Source organism: Delphinus delphis, chromosome 12 (genome assembly GCF_949987515.2).
Source record: "Delphinus delphis chromosome 12, mDelDel1.2, whole genome shotgun sequence".
Lineage (NCBI taxonomy): Eukaryota > Metazoa > Chordata > Mammalia > Artiodactyla > Delphinidae > Delphinus > Delphinus delphis.
This window is the reverse complement of record NC_082694.2, coordinates 28,314,976-28,336,761: the sequence shown is the minus strand read 5'-3', so window position 1 is coordinate 28,336,761 and position 21,786 is coordinate 28,314,976. Positions and strand designations below refer to the sequence as shown.

Here is a 21,786-nt window from a genome sequence, read left to right as displayed (position 1 = left end):
GTGGCTATCCCACCGCCAGGCCGGGTCTTGCTCGCCTGTGTCTCCTTGTGGCGCACAGGGCCGAGCGCTTGCCGTGGGCCAGGCACGTTCTAAATGCTTCACACGTACTGATGCGTTTAATCCTCTCAGCAGAAGCTTTGCACAACCAAGCCTCCTCCCTCCCTGTCCTCTATTCAGCTAGGTGTTTTAGAAGGTCCTAGAAAGGACTGGGGAGGGATGGGCTGAGAGGTGGCCCTGCTGAGGCCTGTCACCGGGGCATGTGTGCGCATGTTTGTGCACGTGCTCGTGTGTGGGCCTGCGTGCACGCGCAGGTTTGGGGTGGGGGTGTGTGGAACAGGCAACGTGACAGGTGGCGTTGGCGTTCCTGGGCTCCAAGCGGCTTTGCCATTCCCATCCGTCCCTCCTGGGGGGTCCTGTGGGCAAACTCCAAGAAAGCAGCGGGCAGGGAGGCGGCAGATTTCTGATGGCAAAAATAGCCCGCTTCAGAGTTCAATAGGGACTGATTAAAGCAGTAAAGGAGAAAAGCCCCAAACAAGCATCTCCAAGCAAAGTAGGAGAAGGATTTGAGATTGGAGGGGAGGAGGCACGTGCTCTGGGAGATGGTGAATCTCTGTGGACTCAAGAGGGACACATTACCCCCTAGACATTGCTTCTGGCCTCATATCAGCCTTGGAAGAGTGGGAGAAGCAGGAAGCAATGAAGTCAAGGTGAGCCCAGGTGAGCCATGCTCTGTATTAGGTGTTAATAAATAGTGCCAGTTCTCAGCCTTAGGGACACCCTATGAGTCAAGGGATGGAGAAAGGACTGTTGTACTGGGGAGGGAGATGGGACGCAGGAAACGCATGCGACCAGAGTCTACATGTGTGGGGAGAGACAGATCCTAGGGGGGCTCATCACGGAGGACTTCCTGGAGGAGGGACCTCTCCTAGAACAGCTTGAATGTGGACCTGAGCTCATTCCCAACTCTTCCCTGTTCTTGGTTGGGAGTTCAAATGTTTTCTCGGAGAAACGGAGGCAAGCTGGGGGAGACATTTGCTTCCGCTAAGTCACAGCTCCCGGCCAAGCTGGTTCATCAAAACTACCATTTTCTTCAGGGCTGGTGATGGGGAGAGAGATGGTGGAGGTTCTGGTGCCCACTGGGGGTACCCACATTCTTTCCCCATACAGGGATGATGTGCCTCTTTGTTTCGTAACTATGGAAGCTGGAAGGGGGAGCTGGAAGAGGTAGTGGGGTGAGCCAGGGCATGGCTGAGCTGGACCTTCAGGAACCTCATCTACAGCACGCGTGTGACCTCTAAGAGCCAACCTCTGGGGCCAGGGTGACTAGTGTGAGGACATAAGGAGGGCCTAGGTTTCTGGTTCTTTGGACCCTCCGGGGCTGAGGTGAGGAGGGGCTGGGCTGAGAGGGAGGGGGTTGGGGGGTCAGCAGGGCTGACAGGGGAGGCTCTGAGCAGCAAGCCCTGGGGGGCTCAGATGCTGCCTTTTCTTCCAGTCAAGGTGTCTGGCAGAAGCTGGAGAGGCAGAGGGAGGGTGGGGAGGGGGTCCTCTGCTGAGGTGTCAGGGAAGGCCAAAGGGCAGGGGCCAGCAAACCAACAGCCGACAATAGACAACTGCAGGGCAACCACCCTCGCTGCCAGTGAACCTGACTCCCTGGCTTCACGTGGACCCCGCAAAACTGGTGCCGGGGGGAGATACACACACACACACTCGAGGAGCCCCCAGCCCTATGGCAGCAGCCCAGCCCCACCTTGCCTGTGCCCCAACCTCAGCCCCTGTTGCTGCTGGGAGGACAGAGGAGCTGAATGAGGGTCCAGGGGCTGGAAGGCATGTTCCGAGGAAGGTTCTGCCCATTCAGCATTCAGCACCATCCCTAAGCCACACCTGGCCCGAGAGGGCGGCACAGCCACGCTGCCGGAGAGGCACCCGAGGGTCTGCAGCTGACTTAAGGCCACACAGCCCGCCACCGGCTCTCCCTGCTCTAGTACCAGGGGCCGGTCTCATGGTTTCACTTCCAGAATCCTCATGGGCGGAACCAGGAGAAAGCTTACATACAACACCTTATCTTATGGCAGGGGAAACTGAGGTCCTTAGGGCGAAGACCAAGTCATACAGAGAGTTGAGGCCGGGGGGTGCCAGCCAGATGGGAGGAGGGCAGACCTGGGGCATGTGTGGCGGCCCCCGGCCTGAGCCCCACCTAGGGACAGGGCGGAGCCGCCTGGGGCCCCCCGTACCCACAGCCTCACTCATCCACAGAAAAGCCCCAACTTTTCCTGTGGGCACATTTCAACCTCACCAAATCAGCTAATTATTGACAGTTGGTGAAGAGGAGATTTCACTTTTTCCTCCTGTTAAACTGCTCCTAATTAGTTCCCTGTCACCATGGCTGGCTCGCCCGCCCGCCGCCCGCCGTCGGTAATCCCGCTGCACAGTGTCTCATTAACCTTTTGCTCCTCTCCTGCCGCCTGCCAACAAGATGAAGACAAAAACAGATTGTCGAACAATGGCACCGGCTTGTATGTGCAGCCCAGTTCCCCAGCCTCCCCCCCTCCCAGAGCTCCCGGGGGGAATCGCGAGGGAAAGAGAGGGGAATGGGGTGGGGGAGAGCCCAGAGGAATCGAAGGAGAGAGGCACAAAGAGAGAAACAGGCAGGGCCATGGGCAGGGTACTTGGCCAAGGTACTGCTTCTTGAACCTTAACGAGGTTCATTAAATGGGATTGGAAGCGCTCCCAGGTGGGGAACACCGGCTGTCAGAATTGGAGGGACATTCACCATCCCCAGGTCCAGCCTCTTGTGGCAGCCAAGCCCATGGGCCCAGAGACTGGACCTTGGACATCTCCCTCGAGGAAGCTGAGACACCAGCATACGTGTGTGTGTGTGGGGGGGGGGGTGGTGCGCGCGTGCGCGCATGCATGTATATGTCTGAGGGAGGACAGAGATGACCGCGTTGGCCTGGGGCCCAGAGCCCCAATCTCCAGAGAGGGCAGGGCCAGAAAGGTCACCACAAATCAGGCCCCACATGCCACAGGGAGGCCTCTGCAGCCCGCCTGACCCAGCACAGCCCTGGGCAAGCTCCAACACAGCCCTCTCCTTTCCATCATAGCTGCACCATCACCTGACATTCCTCGGTTATTTGGCTTCTGTCTGCACCCCCAGAACAGAGGCTCCCTGAGAGCAGGGGGCTATGACATGGCCCTCCAAGTTACAAGCAAAAGGGGAAATCCCCCCAGTATCTGGGTGCAGATGGGCCCGTCCATGCTGGGCTGAGCTGGCCTTGGCCAATGCCCTACAGCCTTAATCTGAAGGTCACAGTGTCCACCGGGGCAGACCCCACACTCCCGGCAACAGGACCGGGGCTCAGAAGGGAGGCCAGACCTTGCTCCCCTGTCCTCACACCCAAGTTCCTAAGGAGGCTCCCTACCCAAACTGCTGGCCCATAGACCCCCTACTCCCGCCTCCTGCCTCAGCTCTGGGTTAGAGAACAAAGGCACAAACACCTGCTTCAGAAGGTCCCTGTGAACCTGAACATGGATTCCCCATGAAGGACGAGGGCTGGGTGAGGGCACTGGAATGTTCCTACCGATAAATGAGCAAGGAGCCATCTGGGGCTCAGACTTGGGCCTTCTCATTTTATAGCGAGATGGGGGTGGGCTGAGGAGGGTTATGGAATCCTTTTGTGGGTACAGAGCTTATTCCATCATTACCAACTTTGGACCTTGGGCAAGGTGCTTAACCTTGATGTGCCTCAGTTTTCTCATTTGTAAACGTGGAATAATACTGGTACGAACCTCACAGGACTGTCATGTTCTGGGTCCACATTTTACCACCACAGTCAACCAGGCCCTTGTACTTACTGGACCCCAGGACCTCTTGGAGGCCATGCCTTTCTACCCTGGGCTGTGTGATTTCTTCCCCATCACTGCCTTTTCTCCAGGCCCCCACCCCCCCATCTCACAGAACACCAATGAGTGAAATTATCTTTGCTGTTCTCCAATGGCTTCCCATCCCTGAGTTCATTTCTCTGAACAAAGGGAGAAACCTGACTGCCGTTTTGCCTCCTAGACTGCCTCGCCCAGCCACACCCCCCGATTGTTGTCAACTCCTAGTGCCCTGGCAGCAGCTCACTTGCAGGGAGCCCCCTCCTTCTCGAAATGCCCTTGTCCTCAGCGTCCATGAAACTGCTCATCAGGGTTCTTCCCTGCCTGCTCCTGCCCTCTTTTAACAGCTTTTCTTCCTTCTACAGAGACCTCAACCCTTCCAGGACTTCAGTCCCTACCATGCATCAAAGGTTCCCTGTTCCCCAGCCAAAATCTCGCCCCAGAGCCTGAGACACACACATCTAACTGTCTAGGCAACACCCTTTGATAAACAGTAATACCTTGGACTTGAGGGGCATTAGGAAGATTTAATACAAGGCATGCAGAGTTCCCGGCATACGACCTGGCCTAGTAGATGTTTGGCAAATGGTAGGTATTATTATTATTTGCAATTTTAGTTTTAAAATTAGCACCATTTTAATAGGCAGAAATACTAATTTGAAAAGCGCGGACAAAACTCTCTCCCAGGGGGACTTCCCTGGCGGGCCAGTGGTTAAGACTTCGCCTTCCATTGCAGGGGGTGCGGGTTCGATCCCTGGTCGGGGAGCCAAGATCCTACACGCATCACGGCCAAAAAAACCAAAACATAAAACAGAAGCAATATTGTAACAAATTCAATAAAGACTTGAAAAAATGGTCCACATCAAAAAAAAAAAAAAAATCTTAAAAAACACCCCCAAAACTCTCTCCCAGGGATTGAAGAGGGGATTGAAGTTCTTTCTTCAACCTCTGGGGTTAGTGGGTTGGAAACCCCACACCAGTCACTGCAGGCCAGCCATTCTGGGAACCAGTTCCTAAATTCCATCTCCAGGTCACCTAATTAATTAATTAGCGTTCCAGTGATTACTCCTGTTGACAACCTTGGTGGCTCTTGGCAAGGTTGGGTCAGCCCAAGCAGGTCCAGACTTATTGTGGCAAATCACATTGGCTTCTGGGATGTGAGACATGATCCCCACATGGCAGAAGCAGCGCGTCGTTAGAGAGAATTAAGTGGGAGGAAGAATGGGGGAACGAGGTCCTCTCAGCCAAACACCCCATTATGCACAGGCCCGCCCGCATCCTGTTGGGGTTGATGCAGGTGAGGAGGGGGCTCTGAAGATCACGTCCCTACCCTCCTTTCCCAGAGAACAGACTTATTACAAAATGACTATATTCTTTCCAACTAGACAAGGAGGCTTGGGTTGCAACGAGAAGGATTTTGGTTAGACACCCAGAAGAACTAACTTCCATGCCTATTTGTGGCAGACATGGGGGAAGGGAGAAGCCTGGACGTTGACTCACTTAGGCCAGGGCTGCTCACTTAGAACACCTCTCTGCAGCCGGAGCTGGAGGCCCGAGTGGCGGGACTGTGGCCGTTTCTCCATTATTTGCCCCAAAGGAACACCCGCCCTTAGACCCGTAGCACTCCTAGACTCTTCCCCACCACAGGGAGGCCCCAGCTTCCTCCTCTCTACACTGTCTCAGGGTAGGTGAAGGGAAAAGAGTGAGAAGAGAACATCCTACAGGACAAGCAGATGCAACATCTCCTGGGAGCTCTGGACTGGGAGTGAGCCTCTGGGGTGTCCTTCTATATTTGCACGTGGCTTCTGTGACTTTGGGCCGGGTCCTTGGCTGCTCTGGGTCTCCATTTGCCCCAGCAGAGCCAGGAGGGTGGTAGACTGGATGACCTTGAAAATCCTTCCAGTGGGACAGGCTCATGGGGTTTCTCTGCCCTGGCTCCCTCTCCTGTGCAGACAGGTAGAGCTATGGGAGCCGGCTACTTGAAGCTTCTGAACACAGTGGTACCTGCAAGCACCTGGGGCACTCTGACTCTTGCCCAGAACTGCAGACTCAGCCCAGCTGTTACAAAGAGATGCCGTCAGTGGATCTGGGGAGCGGCGGGCCCAGGCCTTCCAGACAGGGATGCCAGGACCGCCGAGAAGTGCCCGCCCTCTCGTCTTCTGAGCTCCCAGGCAACCTGGAGCCCCCAGCTCTATTTGGAGTCCCCAAGCATCAGGATATAGCTGTTCAGCTTTCGGGTTGAGGGGAAGGATGGGGAGGCGTATCCCTGCTCCACGGCAAGGCTGGGCCCTGTGGGTGTGAGGTTACTGCTGAGCTTCCCATCCTGTGTGCGCTGGCCTGGCCCCCGACATAGGAGCCCCATCCCATTATAATTTCCTCCTGAAACTCTGGGGCTCAGTGGAGGCAAGTGACTCCTGTCCTCACCCTCTTCGGGCCCTGGAGGCTGGGTCACTACCTCCTACTCTAAGACCCTGGGTCTCCAGTCCTCACAGTCCCAGTGTAACACCCCAGGACCCTTATTTCCACCTTCCCCAACTCCCCTGGAGGAACCGGCATCCCTCCCGCCCCGCAGGGTCAGTCCTGCGGTCACGGATTCAGAAGCGTCCATCTGCGGCCACAGCCCCCATCTTCCCATGGGTTCTGTAACTCCAAATACCATGATCATTCTTTGCCCTCCTTGGGTCTGCCTCTGCACCAAACCTTGCTTTTCCCACTCGGCTTGCTCATGCTTCTTCACCCCCACCCAGCTAAGATTCTGGGGTCCTTTGCTCCTCCTGAACTCCTACCAGCCTCCCGAATGCCTCACCCAACCAGACGAAACTGGAGCAGGCCCCGTACCTCTGGGTAGACAGGCCCTGGCCATCCCCACAGACCTGTGTCCACCCCCAGCCGTCCCCTCCTCTGACCCCCGGCACTGCCCACCAGGCTCTCTGACTTCCTTAGTCCCCTGTCTCTCCCGTTCTCCCCTCTGAAGGTCTCCAGCCTTCTCCATGGTCCTCTGACCTTTGACCTCCCCCTTCCCACCCACCTCCTTCCTCTCTGCTCAGTCATGAGAACACAGGAGCTATCAGATCAACTTCCTTAACCTCCCCACCCCCGAACTCCACCCCCCAACCAACATTTGCCTCCCCCTGCTAAAGTGGGGAGGGGTCTCCCCCACCCAGGCGAATCCTTTGAACCCCTTGTCTGCGTTCTGACTCCCCCACTTCACGGACTTTGCTCTCTGTCCTCCTCCTCCAGTGTCCTTCTTCTCTCCTGGTGCCTTCCCTTTGCATTTACACAAGCTCCAGTCTCTCCCATTTTAAAAGAGTGAAAATAAATAAAAGCCTCTCTTGATCCCACATCTCATTCCAGCTCTGGGTCTGCTTCTCTTTGTTCCCCCGGTACCAAGCCTCTAGACCAAGCGGTCAGCCTGCCAACCCATTTCCTTACCCCCCAGCTGGGCTCCACCCCTCGGGATGGGGTTTGCCTTCACGAACTGAGACCCCAATGGGCGCTCTTCAACCCCACGGAGCTTGACCTCTCGGGAGGGTCTGACCCTGTGGATGCCCCCCAACTCCAGTCTCACTTGGCTCTGTCCTTACCTCCCTGGCCACTTGTCCTTGGGCAGCTCCCCTCCCCAGGGCCTATTTTTTCCACACGCTCCTGGGTTGATCCCACCCACCATTCTGGCTTCCATCACTGTTTTATGCTGGGGGCTCCTACTTCTGTCCCTCCAGCCCAGGCCTCTCTCCTGGCTTCTAGACCCAAAGCCAGCTTCCACGGGGCACCTCTGTTCACAAGTTCCACAGGTTCTTCAAACCCCACGCGTGCATCCAGCTCTACATGCCGTCCTCCTGCACGCCGGCCCCTCCTCATCTCTGTCTTGCCGGGTTGTTCAAAACCAGAAAGCCGGGCGCACATCCTGCCGGTTCCCTGTCCTCCCACCACACGCAGTTCTTCATCAGATCCTGATGAAGCTGCCTCCTAACTCTCTCTTAAAGGACCCACTTCCCTTCATGCCTGCTGCCAGCAGCCTGGTCCAAGCCGCCATCATCTCTCGCTGGACTCCCGCCACCGCCTCCTGAAGGCTCTTTCTCCAGAGCTCCAACGCAGCCTCACCATACAGCCATGGGGACCGTTCAAAATCAGGAATCTGTGGTCTTGCTCTGCCCAGCTCTTCTGGTAACGTCTACCCACTGCGCTGGCTTCCAAGTTCCCGGCACCCGCTGACGTCAGGGCCCCGTACCTGGCCCACCTCATCTTCCCCACTCTCTGCCCAAGAGGCAGGCTTTCCTCAGCTGTGTGCCGCCTCCCTTCATACCAGGTGACCTCAGCCTATGTGTCCCCTCACCTCTTACACACCTGGCCAGCTCTAGCCCATCCTTCAGGCCCCCATGAAATGCCACTTCTCTCTAAGCTCTGTTTGGGCCCCTACTGTCTCCTCCCATGGTCAAACTCCTCCCATCTTAACACTGCTCACCCTTCACTTGCTATTCCGTTTCATCGCTGTGTTCACTGCTTGACCCTTGACCCTGAGAGGTCAGAGCCTGGGCCTGTCTCATTCACCGTCTAACCCCAGTACCTAGCTAGCACAGTGCTAAGGTGTCAGCACCGAGTAGGTATTGGTTCATAAGTGACCGAACGGCAACCCTCCCTGTCCTGCCCTTGAGCCCCTCCCTCCACTGACCTCTGACATCTGGGGAAAGAGGCTGATGGCCAGCGGCAGGGCCAGGCCAAAGGCTGCCAGGCACACGAGGCTTTGCACGGGGAGGAGCAGCCGGGGGCGCGCCTGCAGGAGAGCTGTCCTGTTGGGGAGAGAGAAGGGGGGCGCCCATGAGACCCGGAGACAGGGTGAGCTGGCCATTAACCACCATGCCGGGTCCCGCTGGGTCTGAGGGCCAGGCCCAGCCCATAGCTAAGTAGCTGTGGAGGAATTCTATCTTTGGGACCGTCCGCCGGTGGCAGCCCTCTCCCCTGGCCATGTCCTGAAGGACGTTGCTGGTTAAATTCTCAACCATAAATCATAAATGAGCACCTGTGGGGCACCCACCCCACTGTGCATCCAGCCCTGCGCAAAGAAGGCCACGTGTGGGGTAGACGATAGAGGAGGCTGTCGGCCCCTGCTCCTGTGCAGGGGGTGGGGGGCCCACGTGGGGACAGAGCGGAGGAAGATGGGCCTTGAAGGCAGCACATATTGCAATAGTGAAAAAACCACACACGCATTCACGCACATGCACGCACAAGCACGCGTACGCACACGCGCACAGCCAGGAGAGGATGACCTCTTCTGGGTATGGGAACAGAACACACCCTGCTGACCACCTTGTCACCTTCGATCCAAGAGCCACAGTGACTTGCCCAAGGCCAAGACCAAGTCTGCGGGAGGCAAGCAGGGCTGCTGTGTGGGTTCCTCTGACTCCCTAAAAGTGCTGTCACTGAGCTGCTCTGGCTCTTGCCTTAAGGACCCTTTGCCCGCTGCATCACCAGTTCACAGTTGGCACCCCTCCCCACGGTGAACAAAAGAGCTGGGGTTCTTGGGCAGGAGAGGGGTACGAAAGCCTCCCTCCAGGGCCCTGGGTCCCCCAGCCCCATGACAAAACGGCCTCTCCAGACAGAGTGGAGGGCAGAGCAGCTGGCGAGTCCACCTTCACTGCGTTGTCCCTCAGAACACTTCGCTCTGTATAATCCACCAGGCATTCTACTTGGGGAGGCCTGAGGTGGCATGTGTCAGCAAGATGGATTATTTGCCAAGGGATGTTGGGTGGGTACGCATGCTGCCCTGGGTCAGCGTCAGCCTCCACCGGACTGAGACTGGCTCCTGGTGTGAAGAAGCTATAACCAGGGCTCTTGCCCCTCCCCTCCTGGAGCAGCGCTGCTGTGGCCACAGGCAGGGGAGAGGCTCTTCTGGGGGCAGCGCCTCAGTGTCGGGGCAGGCAAACCCCGCACCACCTTCACCTCCTGGCACATGAATCCCAAAAGCAGCTGGCTCTAAGGCGACAGCAAAACTGGGAGCAGCAGTCCTCAAACTTCAGTATCTAGGCAGTGGTTAAAAATGCAGACTCCCCCATGAGATCCTGATTCAGTTGGTACTACACCTGGGAACCTTCCATGAGTCTAAAACAGGTGATCCTCAGACCACACTTTTGGGAAACTCTGGCCCAGGATGTTCCTACTTAGGTACCAATAACAATCCAATTACTCGTAAATTCTGTGCAAGTAAAAGACCTGGACACAGTAAGTGCTCAGTGAGGTGTGTTAGTATTGCTGCTGTTACCGCCCTTGTTACCAGCAGGAAGGAGGGAGGATCCTGGTGGCTGGGTTGTCCTCCAGCCCTTCCCACTGGCCCAGACTCCAAGATCTGTCCAGTTGTTGAATTAAGCCTGAACTGAGCTATTGGGGAGCAGAATTTCCACAGGATTAAGAACAGGGGGACAAAGGTGCCCAAATCAAACTCAAGCCCTTCTGGCATCCCCTCTGCCTTGGTCCAGTGCCCCCATCTTCTCCCTCTCCTCCAGGTGAGCCTTACCCCCCTCTTCCCCACGGACTCAGCCTGAGGCCTCCTGGGCTTCCAAGGGAGTCATGGAGGGCTGGGATAAGGCTGAGATGGGTCCTGAGATGTTTTCAACTCAGATTAACTTCTCCAGCAGGACCAGAAGGTGGGCACTCTTGCTCCCGTGGCAGCGACTGGGAGCTCAGTCCCTGAGGGTGGCCAGAGCAGAGGGGAGGGGACAGGAGGTTGTGTGGTCCCTGGAGGCACCGCCCCGAGGGAGGATCATGGGAGGGAGGTTCCCTCCCTGGCAGGTGAGGGGCAGGACATTGACTCATTCGGTGGGGACACTGGACAGACCCCTTCTACGTGGGGCTGCGACCTTGGTTCCTCTCTCCGGGTGGCTGGCTGAAGTCCCCACTGTGAAAGGGATCCAGAAAGTCCAAGGCCTGTCCTCCCCACTCAGGAAGGAGGAAGGTTCAGACAGCAGCCAACAGGAGCCTCTGAAGTCCCAGCCCAGGCGGGAGAGTGAACACAGCAGGACAGGGGGAGGGGAGGAGGAGAGGGAAATGGCAGGGAGGAATTGGAAAGGCAGCTGGGGGAGTTAAAATATGCAGATGGAGAGATGTGCGAATGCCTGGGAGAGAGGAAAGACCCGGATCCCCGGGAATGAGGGAGGCTGGGGAGCGGCCTCAGGAGCTACCGTGGAGGGTGTGGCCTGAACCCTGACCAAGATGAGACCCAGCCTAGGAGGGCAGAAAAGTCCAGGCCCGGGCCAGGGCCAGGGATGCAGAGCTGGGGGAGAGACCCCCCCACAGCTGCCTCCGAGTTGGGGGGCGGGGCTACTCTCCGGGCCCTGAGTCCAAAGCCAGCTTCCTCCCCAGGACAGTGGAGCTGGAGTGGAGCCCTGGGCCTGAGGGAAGGTCCGGTGGAGAGTGAGGGGTGGGGCGTACGCCCCTCAGAGAGAGGCCCTGCTCGGCAGAGTGGAGGATTCTCGGCTTCTGACGGGAGACCCTTTTCCTTTCATCTCAGAGACAGGGACACCTGAAGACGCCGCCCACCTCTGCTATCCCAGCAGGAAAGCCAGGGTCCTCCCAGAGAGGAGAAACTGAGGCCGGGGCCAAGCCAGCCTCGCTGCCACACAACAGCTTGTCTCCCCATTGCCGTGCATTCCCTCAGCACTTGGAGCAGTTTTACTTTTGCGCTCCATTAATTTGCAAGCAGGCTGCTTTGTAAGTGTTCTTTTGTCTTTTTTCCCTGGCTGTCCTGACTCCCTCACCCAACCGGGGGCTCCCGAGGGTCGAGGGTAGGGCTGCCTCCCCCATCAGCCTCCCCAGCAGAGGCCCTTCCATTAGCACCCTGCATGGAAAGGCCGTGGGGTGCCCGGCAGGGGGGCCCCGGCCAAGAGCCAGGGGCCCGCTGGATGGTGCAAAGTGCCAAGCTCTAGTGGACAAGGTGGTGAGGGGGGCAGTGACATCATTCTCCAGGTGGGAAACTGACCAGCCCCCCGGGACTCCTGCCAGGAGTCTCAGTTGGTGCCGGACCTGCCCTGCCCCCCACCTCACAGTCTGGCAGCTCCCACCCCCCTCCCGCCCCATGTATATGAGGTTAATTATGGCTTTGAGGGTGCAAACTGAGTCTTGTTCGTCTTGATATTCCTGGGGGAACCCAGACTGGACTCTTTCTCCTCCTCAGAGACCCTCCCACAAGCTTCAGGGAAGGACCAACTAAATACAAGTCTTCCAGGAGACCAATGGCTAACCCTCTTCTACCTACCCGAGGGGCTTCCTTTGACCCTGAGCTGAGCCAGATGCAGGGCACCCGCAGTCCAGGTTGATTCCAGGCTGGGACAGTCAGAACTAGAACAATCCCACCCCACCTCCCAAGCCTCCCAAAGCTAAGTTTAAGCCCCCAACCAATGGGACACTAACCATCACTCCACTTTCTGTAAACCCAGCTCAGATGGCACCCAGAAGGCATCACAGACCACATTTTTCCCCAGCAAATTCCAGGTTCAAGATTCAGTAGCCTTGAAGACAGAAGCCCTCCCTTCCTCATTTGCCCAGTGGTGTCCTTGTATGCACTTGCAGTCGCTGGTATTTGGGAACAGCCTCAGTTCACCAGAGAGCGGCGTATACGAGGATCAGGGGCACCGAAGGAATCGCTTCCCATGATTTATTTTTGCAACTTCCAGAGGAGATTAATATTCTTAAGTCTCAGTGTTCAACACACCATCCCTTGCTCAGGTAGCCACGCCCACTATGCACCTCCCCCACTCTTCCAGGGGACGAAGAAATCATCCCCTCAGCTGGACACAGGGCCCCTTGTCAGCAGGCGCAATGAGAGAGCGTGCTTTGCTTCTGTTGGGTTGGGCTCTTCAAGGTCCACGCAACAGGGTCACACCTTGCCCAGAAAGCCCTCCCTTCCACCAAAATCCTATCTTACTCTCAGTGCCAGCTGCAGCCTCTTTCCTCTGGACCAGCCCTCCCCTCAAGGTCACCCTGACCCTGTTCCCACACTGCCGGGTCCCACCTGCAGCTGACCTTTGTGTGGGTCCTGCCCTTATCAAAACACAGGCTTTCTGAGGCCAGTTCCCCAAATCTGCCCCTCTCCTGTCTCCATGCGGGGTGGATTCCAAAGACAGGCTGATTATGTGCTGTGATCCAAAAATCCAAGAGGCAGCCAGTGTGGTAGGAAGAGCCCAGCTTTGCAGCCGTATTCCTGGGCCCTGCCTGGCTCTGCCACTTCCTAGTGTGTGACTGTAAGCAGATGATACAACCTCTCTTTGCCTTCCTTTCCTTGTCTGTAAAATGGGGACATCATGCTCACCTCTTTGCACTGTTGTGAAGGTTAAATGAGATCATTCATTCATCCAACAAACACTGAGCATCACTGTGTGCTAGGAACTCTGCTAGACACTGTGCAGGGCAGTAAACAAAAGAATTGACCTGCCTCCATGGAGATGACCTTCTAATGAAGCAGACAGATAGCATATAACTAAATAAAGAATCTCAGCTATCGATAAGTGCTGTGAGTAAAAATAAGGCAGTGTAGTGGGGGAAGAAGTCCTGGTGGCTGTAATCTCGATGGGTTGGTCAGGGAGGGCCTCGTTGAGGAGATGGCATTTGGGGGGGACCCGGCTGGGAGAGGACTGGGATGCAGCCAGTGCTTAGCTGTTAAGTGTTAGCCGTTATTGTAATTTGTTTTCTGGGACTACGAAGGTCCCCAAATTGGGGAGAAGCCCCTGATCCAGAGCCCCAGAGGGAGTGGCCCCGAGCCCATCCACTGCCTTGAGGTGCCCCTCCCAGGCTGGGCCCCCGGGAAGGAGGAAGCGATCACCTCTTCACTTTTATCTGCACCAGACCTCCAAGCCTTTGCTCATCTGGCTCCCCACACCTGGAACCCTTCCCTTCCCGTTGCCGTCCTCCTAGATATTCCCCAACCCTCAGGGCCTGCCCAAACCAGCCCTGCTTCCTCCCTCCTCTCCTCAGCCTCTCCTTCCAGCAGCATTCCCGCCTTTGTGATTCAATTTCACACTCATTAATTAATAGAATCACTCCATCATTGTTCTTATTATTGTATCTCCTTATTTCTTTATGGTCAGGACAAATGTGTTCTCAGAACATCCCTCTGAGGGCGGCAGGGAGGTTAGTACAATTATTGTCTAAATGAAGAAACTGAGGCTCAGTGAGGTGGTGACTTGCCTCACGGCAGATGCCGGAAAGGGATGCGCTGGGCCCAAGTTTAGTCTTCCCACCATAGTCCTCAGGCCCTCTTCACCACTGGTCCTGTGCTGTGCACTAATAGACCGCATGCGTGCACACACACACACACACACACACACACACACACACACACAACCTAGAACGGCCAGCTCCAGGGCAGGGCCAGCCATGTCCATCGGGACATCCCTCCTAGAACTTAGCACAGGGTCCTGAGCAGCCAAAGTCCATTAATTCTCACAGGATGATTCCAGCAGCCCTGCCAGGGAGAGTTTGAACAAACCAGGAACCTTGCCCTGGGCCAGCAGGTCCCCCTTCCCCCACCCACTCCGCCGCCATGATGGCCTCTGCCCTGGGCCCCAACTCACTTCTCCAGCATGGACATGACGATCGGGGGTAGCACCAGGATGGGCATGGGGAGGACCACCCGCGTCAGCGCCGTCTCCAGCAGGGCCTGAGGGGCAAGCAGAGGCCGTGGTGAGCGGGGCGGGGGTGGGACAGCCTCGGGGCAGCAGCCCTGGAGCCCCTAGGTGTACGTACCACTGCTAAGCACATCTGGCTGAACGGAATCATTCATGGAATCCCTCACGAAGCCATATTCCAAACAACACAAAAAAGCCACCCCCTCTTCCCATAGCAGATCCGCATCACCTGCCACATGTGGGGGGGTGGAGGCAACCCAGAAGCGGTCCCAACAAGGGGCCTGCGCCCAGGGAGGTGAACCGGGTGGCGGGGTACAGCGGCTGGGAGGAAACATATGGAGGACCTGAGACGTTCTAAAAACAAAGCAGGCACTGGAAGGGCCAGAACAAACAGCTGTGGCCTGCTGAGCCGCGTTGGGGCTCCTGGTGCCCAAGAAGAGGGATTCTGGGATTTACTTTCTTTTCCCTTAAAGACAAAGATTTGGAGGATCTTGCCACTTCCTGGCTCTGGATAAGAGTCTTTCTTAATGACAAGAGGTCAGCTTTGTACGTGGGAAAAGCTTCTGCTGAGTGTCTGCTGTCCCCATATGGGGTCTGCCTGGGGCCTTGCTCTGGGGGCTCCCTCAGGATTCCTGGGGCTGGGAGGGCTGGTCAAGGCACAGCTCAGTGGCAGTTCTGCACCCTGATGGTCATTGTGATGAGTTCCTCTAACCCCACAGGCTCCCAGCCCTCAGAGAAGGCTCAAGGAATGCTTGTAACCCATGGGTCCCTGGAGTCCCAAATGGCAAGGGGCTGATATAGGCAGGAGAAGGGAAGCCCAGGGCTGCAGAAGAGCTTGGCGTTCCCTGCTGTTTGGACCACAAGGAGGAGTTATCACAGTTGGCCTCCCTCACAGCAAGTAGGGAAGAGGATAGCGCTGGATAGGTTAGGGTGATGTAGGAAATTGAGGCCAAATCCCTCTGATGATGGGCTCAGGGCTAAACATTTCTCCCAGGAACTTGGGTTCTTCGTGACCAGCCTCAGGAAGGCCTGGGAGAGGTCCCTCCAGTCTTCTGAACAGGTGTGGGGATGACAGGGGGCCCAGAGCCTGTGCAGGAAGCAGAGGATGCGGTGTTGGCACTGGCACCCCTGAGCCCCTTGCCCCTCAGAAGCCTTGGACAGACACTTACTTTCCCTGAGATCAGTCAGTGGGGAGGGAAGGACCAGGACAAGAGAAGTGTCTTCCTACCTCAGAGGCTTATGGAGAAGGCCTCAGTGACAGGGTGCGGTGGGGGGCCATGTGGGAGCTCATAAGGGACAGGGCTGGAGCAGAGGGGACCCAGCACTTGGAGGCCAGAGCAGGACAGGCCACTAACTGCCATTAGGATGAAGGCTGGAAAGCACAGGAAGATATACAAGTGGACAGGAATTTTTTTTTTTTTAATTACAATTCCTAGATGGGTGAGGCTGGTGAAACCAGAAGTGAAAGAGGGCCTTCTTGTTACAAAACATTCTTCTCCAAACCACGCCCGTGGCTTCCTGCAAGCCCAAAATCCCTCCGCCTCAACTGCACTCACTCCCTAGTGACTATCACCTGCAGAAGTGCTTACTAGCACACAACCACAGACCATCAGCTTCTATGCGTTGGGAGGATATGAAGGCCCTAGGCCCTAGGTCCCGGGGAAGGGAAAGAAAGCTCTGGGGGGGCCTCCTCTGCCCTTACCAAGTAAGAGGTCAGAGAAAGCACATCCAGAGGGGCTGGGACAAGAGATGGGGATGTTTCCCAGTAGTGATGAGGCGACTGGAGAGAAGCAAGGGTGTCTGGTGGGCAGGTGTGGCTGGGGCCAGACCTGAGGCCTGGGGCTCAAACCAATGGGGGGTGGGGGTGGGAGTGGGGTGACGAGGAGAGCTCAAGAGGGCAAGGCAAGGGCGCTGAGGACACAAGCCCCTGGGGAATGAAAGTGTCTAGGGAAAACCGACCACAGCCTCCCTACCAGCCCCCAAGTCCCCAGACGACCCACATGTCTGGCTGCGATCTTGGAGGAGCCCACGAGGTTGCCATCACCATCCAGGACGTCAATCCCCTCCTCCAGCTCCCCGTACCGCATCAGGACCACGTTGCAGATGTTGGCGCTGGCTGGAGAGAGAGGGTGGCAGGGAGCCGGTGTGAGGGGGGCGGATGGCATTCTACCCTGCGCAGGAGATCACTGGGCTCCACCCGCACCAAGCAACAAAGGTTTTGAATAAATGCCACGTCTGTTCAAACAGTGGGCGAAGGTGTGGTTCTGCTGCCTATCAGCCTGGTGAAGGATTTGGGGGCCCTTGGGAACCTGGAGAGCAAAGGTGGAAAATAACCAGTGTCAGGAAGGAAAGGGAAACTATTCAGGGCTTAGAGAGCGGCCAGGGATCAAGAACGCTGCTTTCCTGTCCTCAGGCGCAGGCCCCACGGGCAGGCGAAGTGGATGCCCACCTGGGAGGGCTCTCGGGCTTGAAGACGCATCGCCCACACTGGTGCCTGATGCTCCACCATCAGCACCTCAGTCCCTTGGGCTGCCTTTCCGGGCATCCTCTTGAATTCCAGCCCCCCACGTTTAGCCCCTCGCTCCTCAGAATGAATCAAGTTCCCAGAGATTTGCTTCCCCGACAACAGGTGCCAGAGCAGGCAGGCACCTCAGTGCTAACCTGGCACCGCCCCCTCATCATATGGATGGAAAATTGAGGCTCAGAGATGGGGAGTGACTTATCTGAGGTCACACAACAAAGCAGGACAGAGCTGAAAGGCTACAGTGCCTCATCCTTCGGGTACCCAGGAGATGGAAGGGTTTGGGGCGGGGTGTGGTGGGGGTCAGGCACGGCTAAAGGCACACCTTCTACGTTCCTGCTCCACGTGCTTGGGTTTCCTCCTTTGGCCATGCCTCCCCACGTCAGCTGAGATCACGGGGACCTGGGCTGAGGGGAGGGCTCCTGGCTCCTTAGTTCAGCACCGTGTGTCAGAGTTTGGGCGGCCACCCATCAGCTGGTGACTGGCACAGGGAGCCTCTTTCAGCTCCTCCCCCCTGGGATCCACGTGGCTGGCCCTGGGCTCAGGGCCGGGTGTGGGTGCTGACCTCGCCTGAACTCCTCCGGCCCTGTTCCAGGATGGAAGTGGGGGGACTTGGGGGTGGTGGGAGGGTGGGGAGTTCGGGGGGTGACAAATTTGGAGCCCGCCTGCTCCACTCCTCCCCCAAAAGCGCCTTGCTGTGTTTAAAGTTTTAATTTTTGCTAATTAATGTCAATTAATTTTGTATAATGAGTGTTTAATTTTGGGGAGTGTGTGAGCCTGGGAGCGACTGCAGTTCTGGGCTGTGAACGCTGATTAGCATCAACACCTGCTGCTTCCCCACTCCCTCCAGTGGGGGGGGGGACACCAGGGTTTGGGGAGCTGGAGGGCGGCAGGGCCTAGTGGGCAGGTGGAGGAGGACCACAGATGCTCCTGGTACCCAAGCCAACACTGGGGAGCAGAGCGGTCCAGGGCGCCTGCAGCTGGGGGACAGGATTCTGCAGGTGAGGGGTGGCTTGAGGCCCTGGGGGTCTCTGAGCCTCAATCTCCTGTTTCAGTCAAGTGGGGAGGTGGAATAAACAGAGAGGAAGACTGAGATACTCTGCAGTCTTTGGAGAAGAAAAGCAGGAGACCAAATACAGTTTCGAAATGTATTTACAGCACATATGCCATCTCTGAGTAGCTCGTGTTTCCACACGACACACAGGAGCAGTGGGAACCATGCGCAGACCTTTTCGGCACCAGTTCCTCCTGTCTCCACAGCAGGCGTGCTCTCCTGTCTTACACAGGGGCTCTCAACTGGGGCCATCTTCATGAGACATTTGGCAATATTTGGAGACGTTTTTGATGATCACAACCTGGGGGACGGGGGGCTGCTACTGGCATCTAGTGTGATCTCTAGAGACCAAAGATGACTAAACATCCTACAATGCACAGGACAGCCCTCAGAACAAAGAATTTTCCAGCCCAACGTGTCAGTAGTGCTGACGTTGAAAAACCCTCGTCTTAACACACGTCCAGACTGACAGAGTTAGGAAGGTGAATCTGAGGTAAAGGAAGAGAGAATGGGAGTCTGGTTTTCAGGCCAGCTGGGCTTAGGTTCCAGTCCTGACTCTGCATCTCCCCCTCCCCGCCCTCAGAGGTGAGCTCTTGACAGCCCCAGGGCCCCCAGAGTGGCCTTGGGAAGGGGCACCTGGCCTGGGTGTTAGTGACTCGCCCTCTAGTGGTGGCAGGAATGTACTACACCCATCGCACCCCTGGGACGGCCAGGCCCTCAGTACCCAGGAGACCCAATATTAGTCTCTCTTTGGAGAGAATATTGGGGTTTTCTGCCCTGAAAGGCATCAATCTATGCCCTCTGAGAATCCTTTCCACCACCACCACCACCACTCCAGGAAAGGCAAGGCCACAGGAATGTAGTCCAGGGGAGGAGCAACTGCTTAAAGCCAGGAGCCAACAGCTGACTCTGCAAACCCCACCCCCTGCCCAGCTTCCCAAGTGTAAAAGGAGGGGCTGCATTTAGTGTCTCCACGGGATCTCTGGGTGCTGTCTGAGCTTACAGGATCTCCAGGTAGAGGGAAGCCAGGGGCGGCTGAGACATATCTAGCCTGACTCTGTGTGTGTGTGTGTGTGTGTATGTGATGGAGACAAAGACAGGAGAGAGCATGGTTTTCGAGGTGATGGAGCTGCCCCAGGCTCATGGTGGCATCTCTCCTGCTCTCTGAAATTTCCGAATGTCTGATGTGGCCTCAGAAGGCCTTTGGTTCAAACACAAAACAGGGGGCTTCCCTGGTGGCGCAGTGGTTGAGAGTCCGCCTGCTGATGCAGGGGACACGGGTTCGTGCCCCGGTCTGGGAAGATCCCACATGCCGCAGAGCGGCTGGGCCTGTGAGCCATGGCCGCTGAGCCTGCGCGTCCGGAGCCTGTGCTCTGCGATGGGAGAGGCCACAACAGTGAGAGGCCTGTGTACCGCAAAAAAAAAAAAAAACAAAACAAAACACAAAACCACTTGAGATGAAAGACAAAGCATGAAAGGAAGTGAAAACCCAGCCTCCCTCCCCTCCTGGATGCTTTTGGGGATGACAATGTCCCCTCTCATCTGAGCTCCCTGGCTGGAAAGAAAGAGAAAACGCTGAAAGCCACCTCAGAAGATGACAACCCCAGGCTCCTCCCTTGGAACACCCACAGTTCTTACTGCTTACACAGACAACACATGCCCTGTAATCTCTTCTGTTGACTGTGTACAGTGGTTATCCATTTATTAAGCACTTGCTGTATGCACCGGTTGCTAGCCATCCCTGCCATTGAGCAATGAGAATGCCAGCCTGTTTTAGTGATTTCATTTCCATGATCTCTTCCAGAACTTTCAGTTCTGCTGTATTGCTTTCAAACCCTCCCAGGTCCTTCTCATCTCACTCCTGGACAGTCCAACTCCAGATAGACACTGAGAGACTAAGTAAATGAAAAGAGAGAGAGAGACCAAACATGGGCTATGGGTCTCCTTTCTAGCGCACCAGCAAGATCCATTATTGACAATATCTGCAGGTTAATTAAGCAGTCTGTTAGTGATAATGATAAGAAAGCTGGCACATTTTCAACTCAGATTGAGTTCAAGACTCAAGCATAACTGATGTTGGAGCAGTGATGCTAGGAGATGTCAGTGGATGAGAGAGAGAGAGAGAGGGAGAGAAAGAGAGAGAGACAGAGATTGCTTCATGCTGATGGCAAACTCAGTGTCAAGGCCTGAGGAAAATATGCTCTTGCCTGCTGCAGATGTTCTCACATCAGACACATCATGATGCAAAATCATGCAGATTGTGAAGAGCTAATGAAGCACCTGTGTGAAAAGTACAGTGTGGGGGGAAGAAAGAGCAGTAGATAGAAAGACAAGTGTGCAAGTAAGTTCTCAAAAATATGACTACAGAGGAGCTTACCCCTTGAACTAGCACCGGAACAGAGGCATAGATCAATGGAGTTAATAGTCCAGAAACACCCCCAGCTGTAGCGGAAATGAATTTGTGTTAATGCAGTTGTATCGACTTGCAGGGAAAGGGCCATTTAAGTACGGGGTGGAGCAATGGGCTATTCATCTGGGAAAACCAAATACCATAACTCATCTGCTCTAAGAGGCATTTACGCATATTTTAACATTATAAAAATCACCATGTGCCTTACAATGCATGTTGCAGGGGGACCTTACCTGCTCTTCATCACAACTCTCTGTGCATGGGTGAACTTAGCCACGTGTAGAGGTATCTGTTCATGCAACTGTCACCTCAGCTGCCCACAGCAATCCACACAGAATTTGAACTTAAACTTAGATTCCTAATTGTTGCCTAAAACATCTTTTTAAAACTTACACTATAATGGAGCATGGACACGAAAAGTTATTGTACATGCAGAAGATCGTCTGCCAGATACCAGGCAATGCAATTAAAGGCAGCAGAAATTGCCAAACCATAGATAGCTACCCTAAAGAAATGCTTGCCCATATGCACAAAGAGACATTTACAAGGATGTTAATTATAGCACTGTTTGTAACAGCAAATAATTAGAAACAACCTAAATGTCCACCATTAGGGAACTCACGTGGGAAGATCGCCAAAACAAACTTATGTGAACAAAGTTATTGAGTATGTACAGGATGATTTACTGAACGTAAAACCCCACAACCAGTGCACACACGTGTGTGCATAAATCCTTGGGTAATGTTCTAGAAGGGTCACACCTCACCGAGTAATCTTCTTGGGGAAGAGAACCAAATTTGGGAATTAGGGGTTATTGAAGAACTTCCACTTTTTTACCCTAAATTTTTCTATACTGTTTGCATTTTTACAATGAGAATGTAACCATGCTTTACTTGTCTAAAAGTTGAAAAGAAAATGCCAATCTTCTTGAAGTAGATCATAAAAATTTTAAAGCCAGGAGGGGTTGGTGTGACCTATTCATGGGTCCTACACTTAGGCATCTGTTTCAGAAACTTCCTGAAGAAGCTGATTAACTTCAAGAATATTTTTTTCCTTCAAGTAAAGAATAAAATGAAACCACAAGTATAACGAAGTAGGAAATGAAAATAATACCAATAATCTTTCATATGTTTTGAAATTATACTGTCAATTTAAAAGGGCCTAAAACAGTCAAGATTACAGGCAGAGATTACGAAAAGCAGTGATGGCCATGATGCTGTGTTTAACGATCAAGTCCGAAAGAGAATTGTAAAATGTGAAAAAGGCTGAGATTCAGAATCTGTGGTATTGAAAAAAGTGACTTGGAGTGAAT

General features: G+C 55.1%; 1 protein-coding gene across 6 annotated transcripts in view; it reads right to left on the bottom strand.

Annotated features, from left to right (window-relative positions):
- Positions 1-21,786, bottom strand: part of SFXN5 (sideroflexin 5) — a 116,812-nt gene that overhangs the window by 10,497 nt on the left and 84,529 nt on the right. For 2 of the 6 annotated variants that reach the window (XM_060026382.1, XM_060026383.1), the window contains 3 exons: positions 16,490-16,605; positions 14,436-14,521; positions 8,546-8,663 (listed from right to left, as the gene is read on the bottom strand). In XM_060026382.1, coding sequence (XP_059882365.1) covers positions 8,546-8,663; positions 14,436-14,521; positions 16,490-16,605 — 320 coding nt within the window. Of the gene's footprint in view, positions 1-4,509; positions 4,651-8,545; positions 8,664-14,190; positions 14,327-14,435; positions 14,522-16,489; positions 16,606-21,786 lie in introns of those variants that run through there. The other 4 variants (XM_060026385.1, XM_060026387.1, XM_060026384.1 and 1 more) reach the window with 4 other exon arrangements.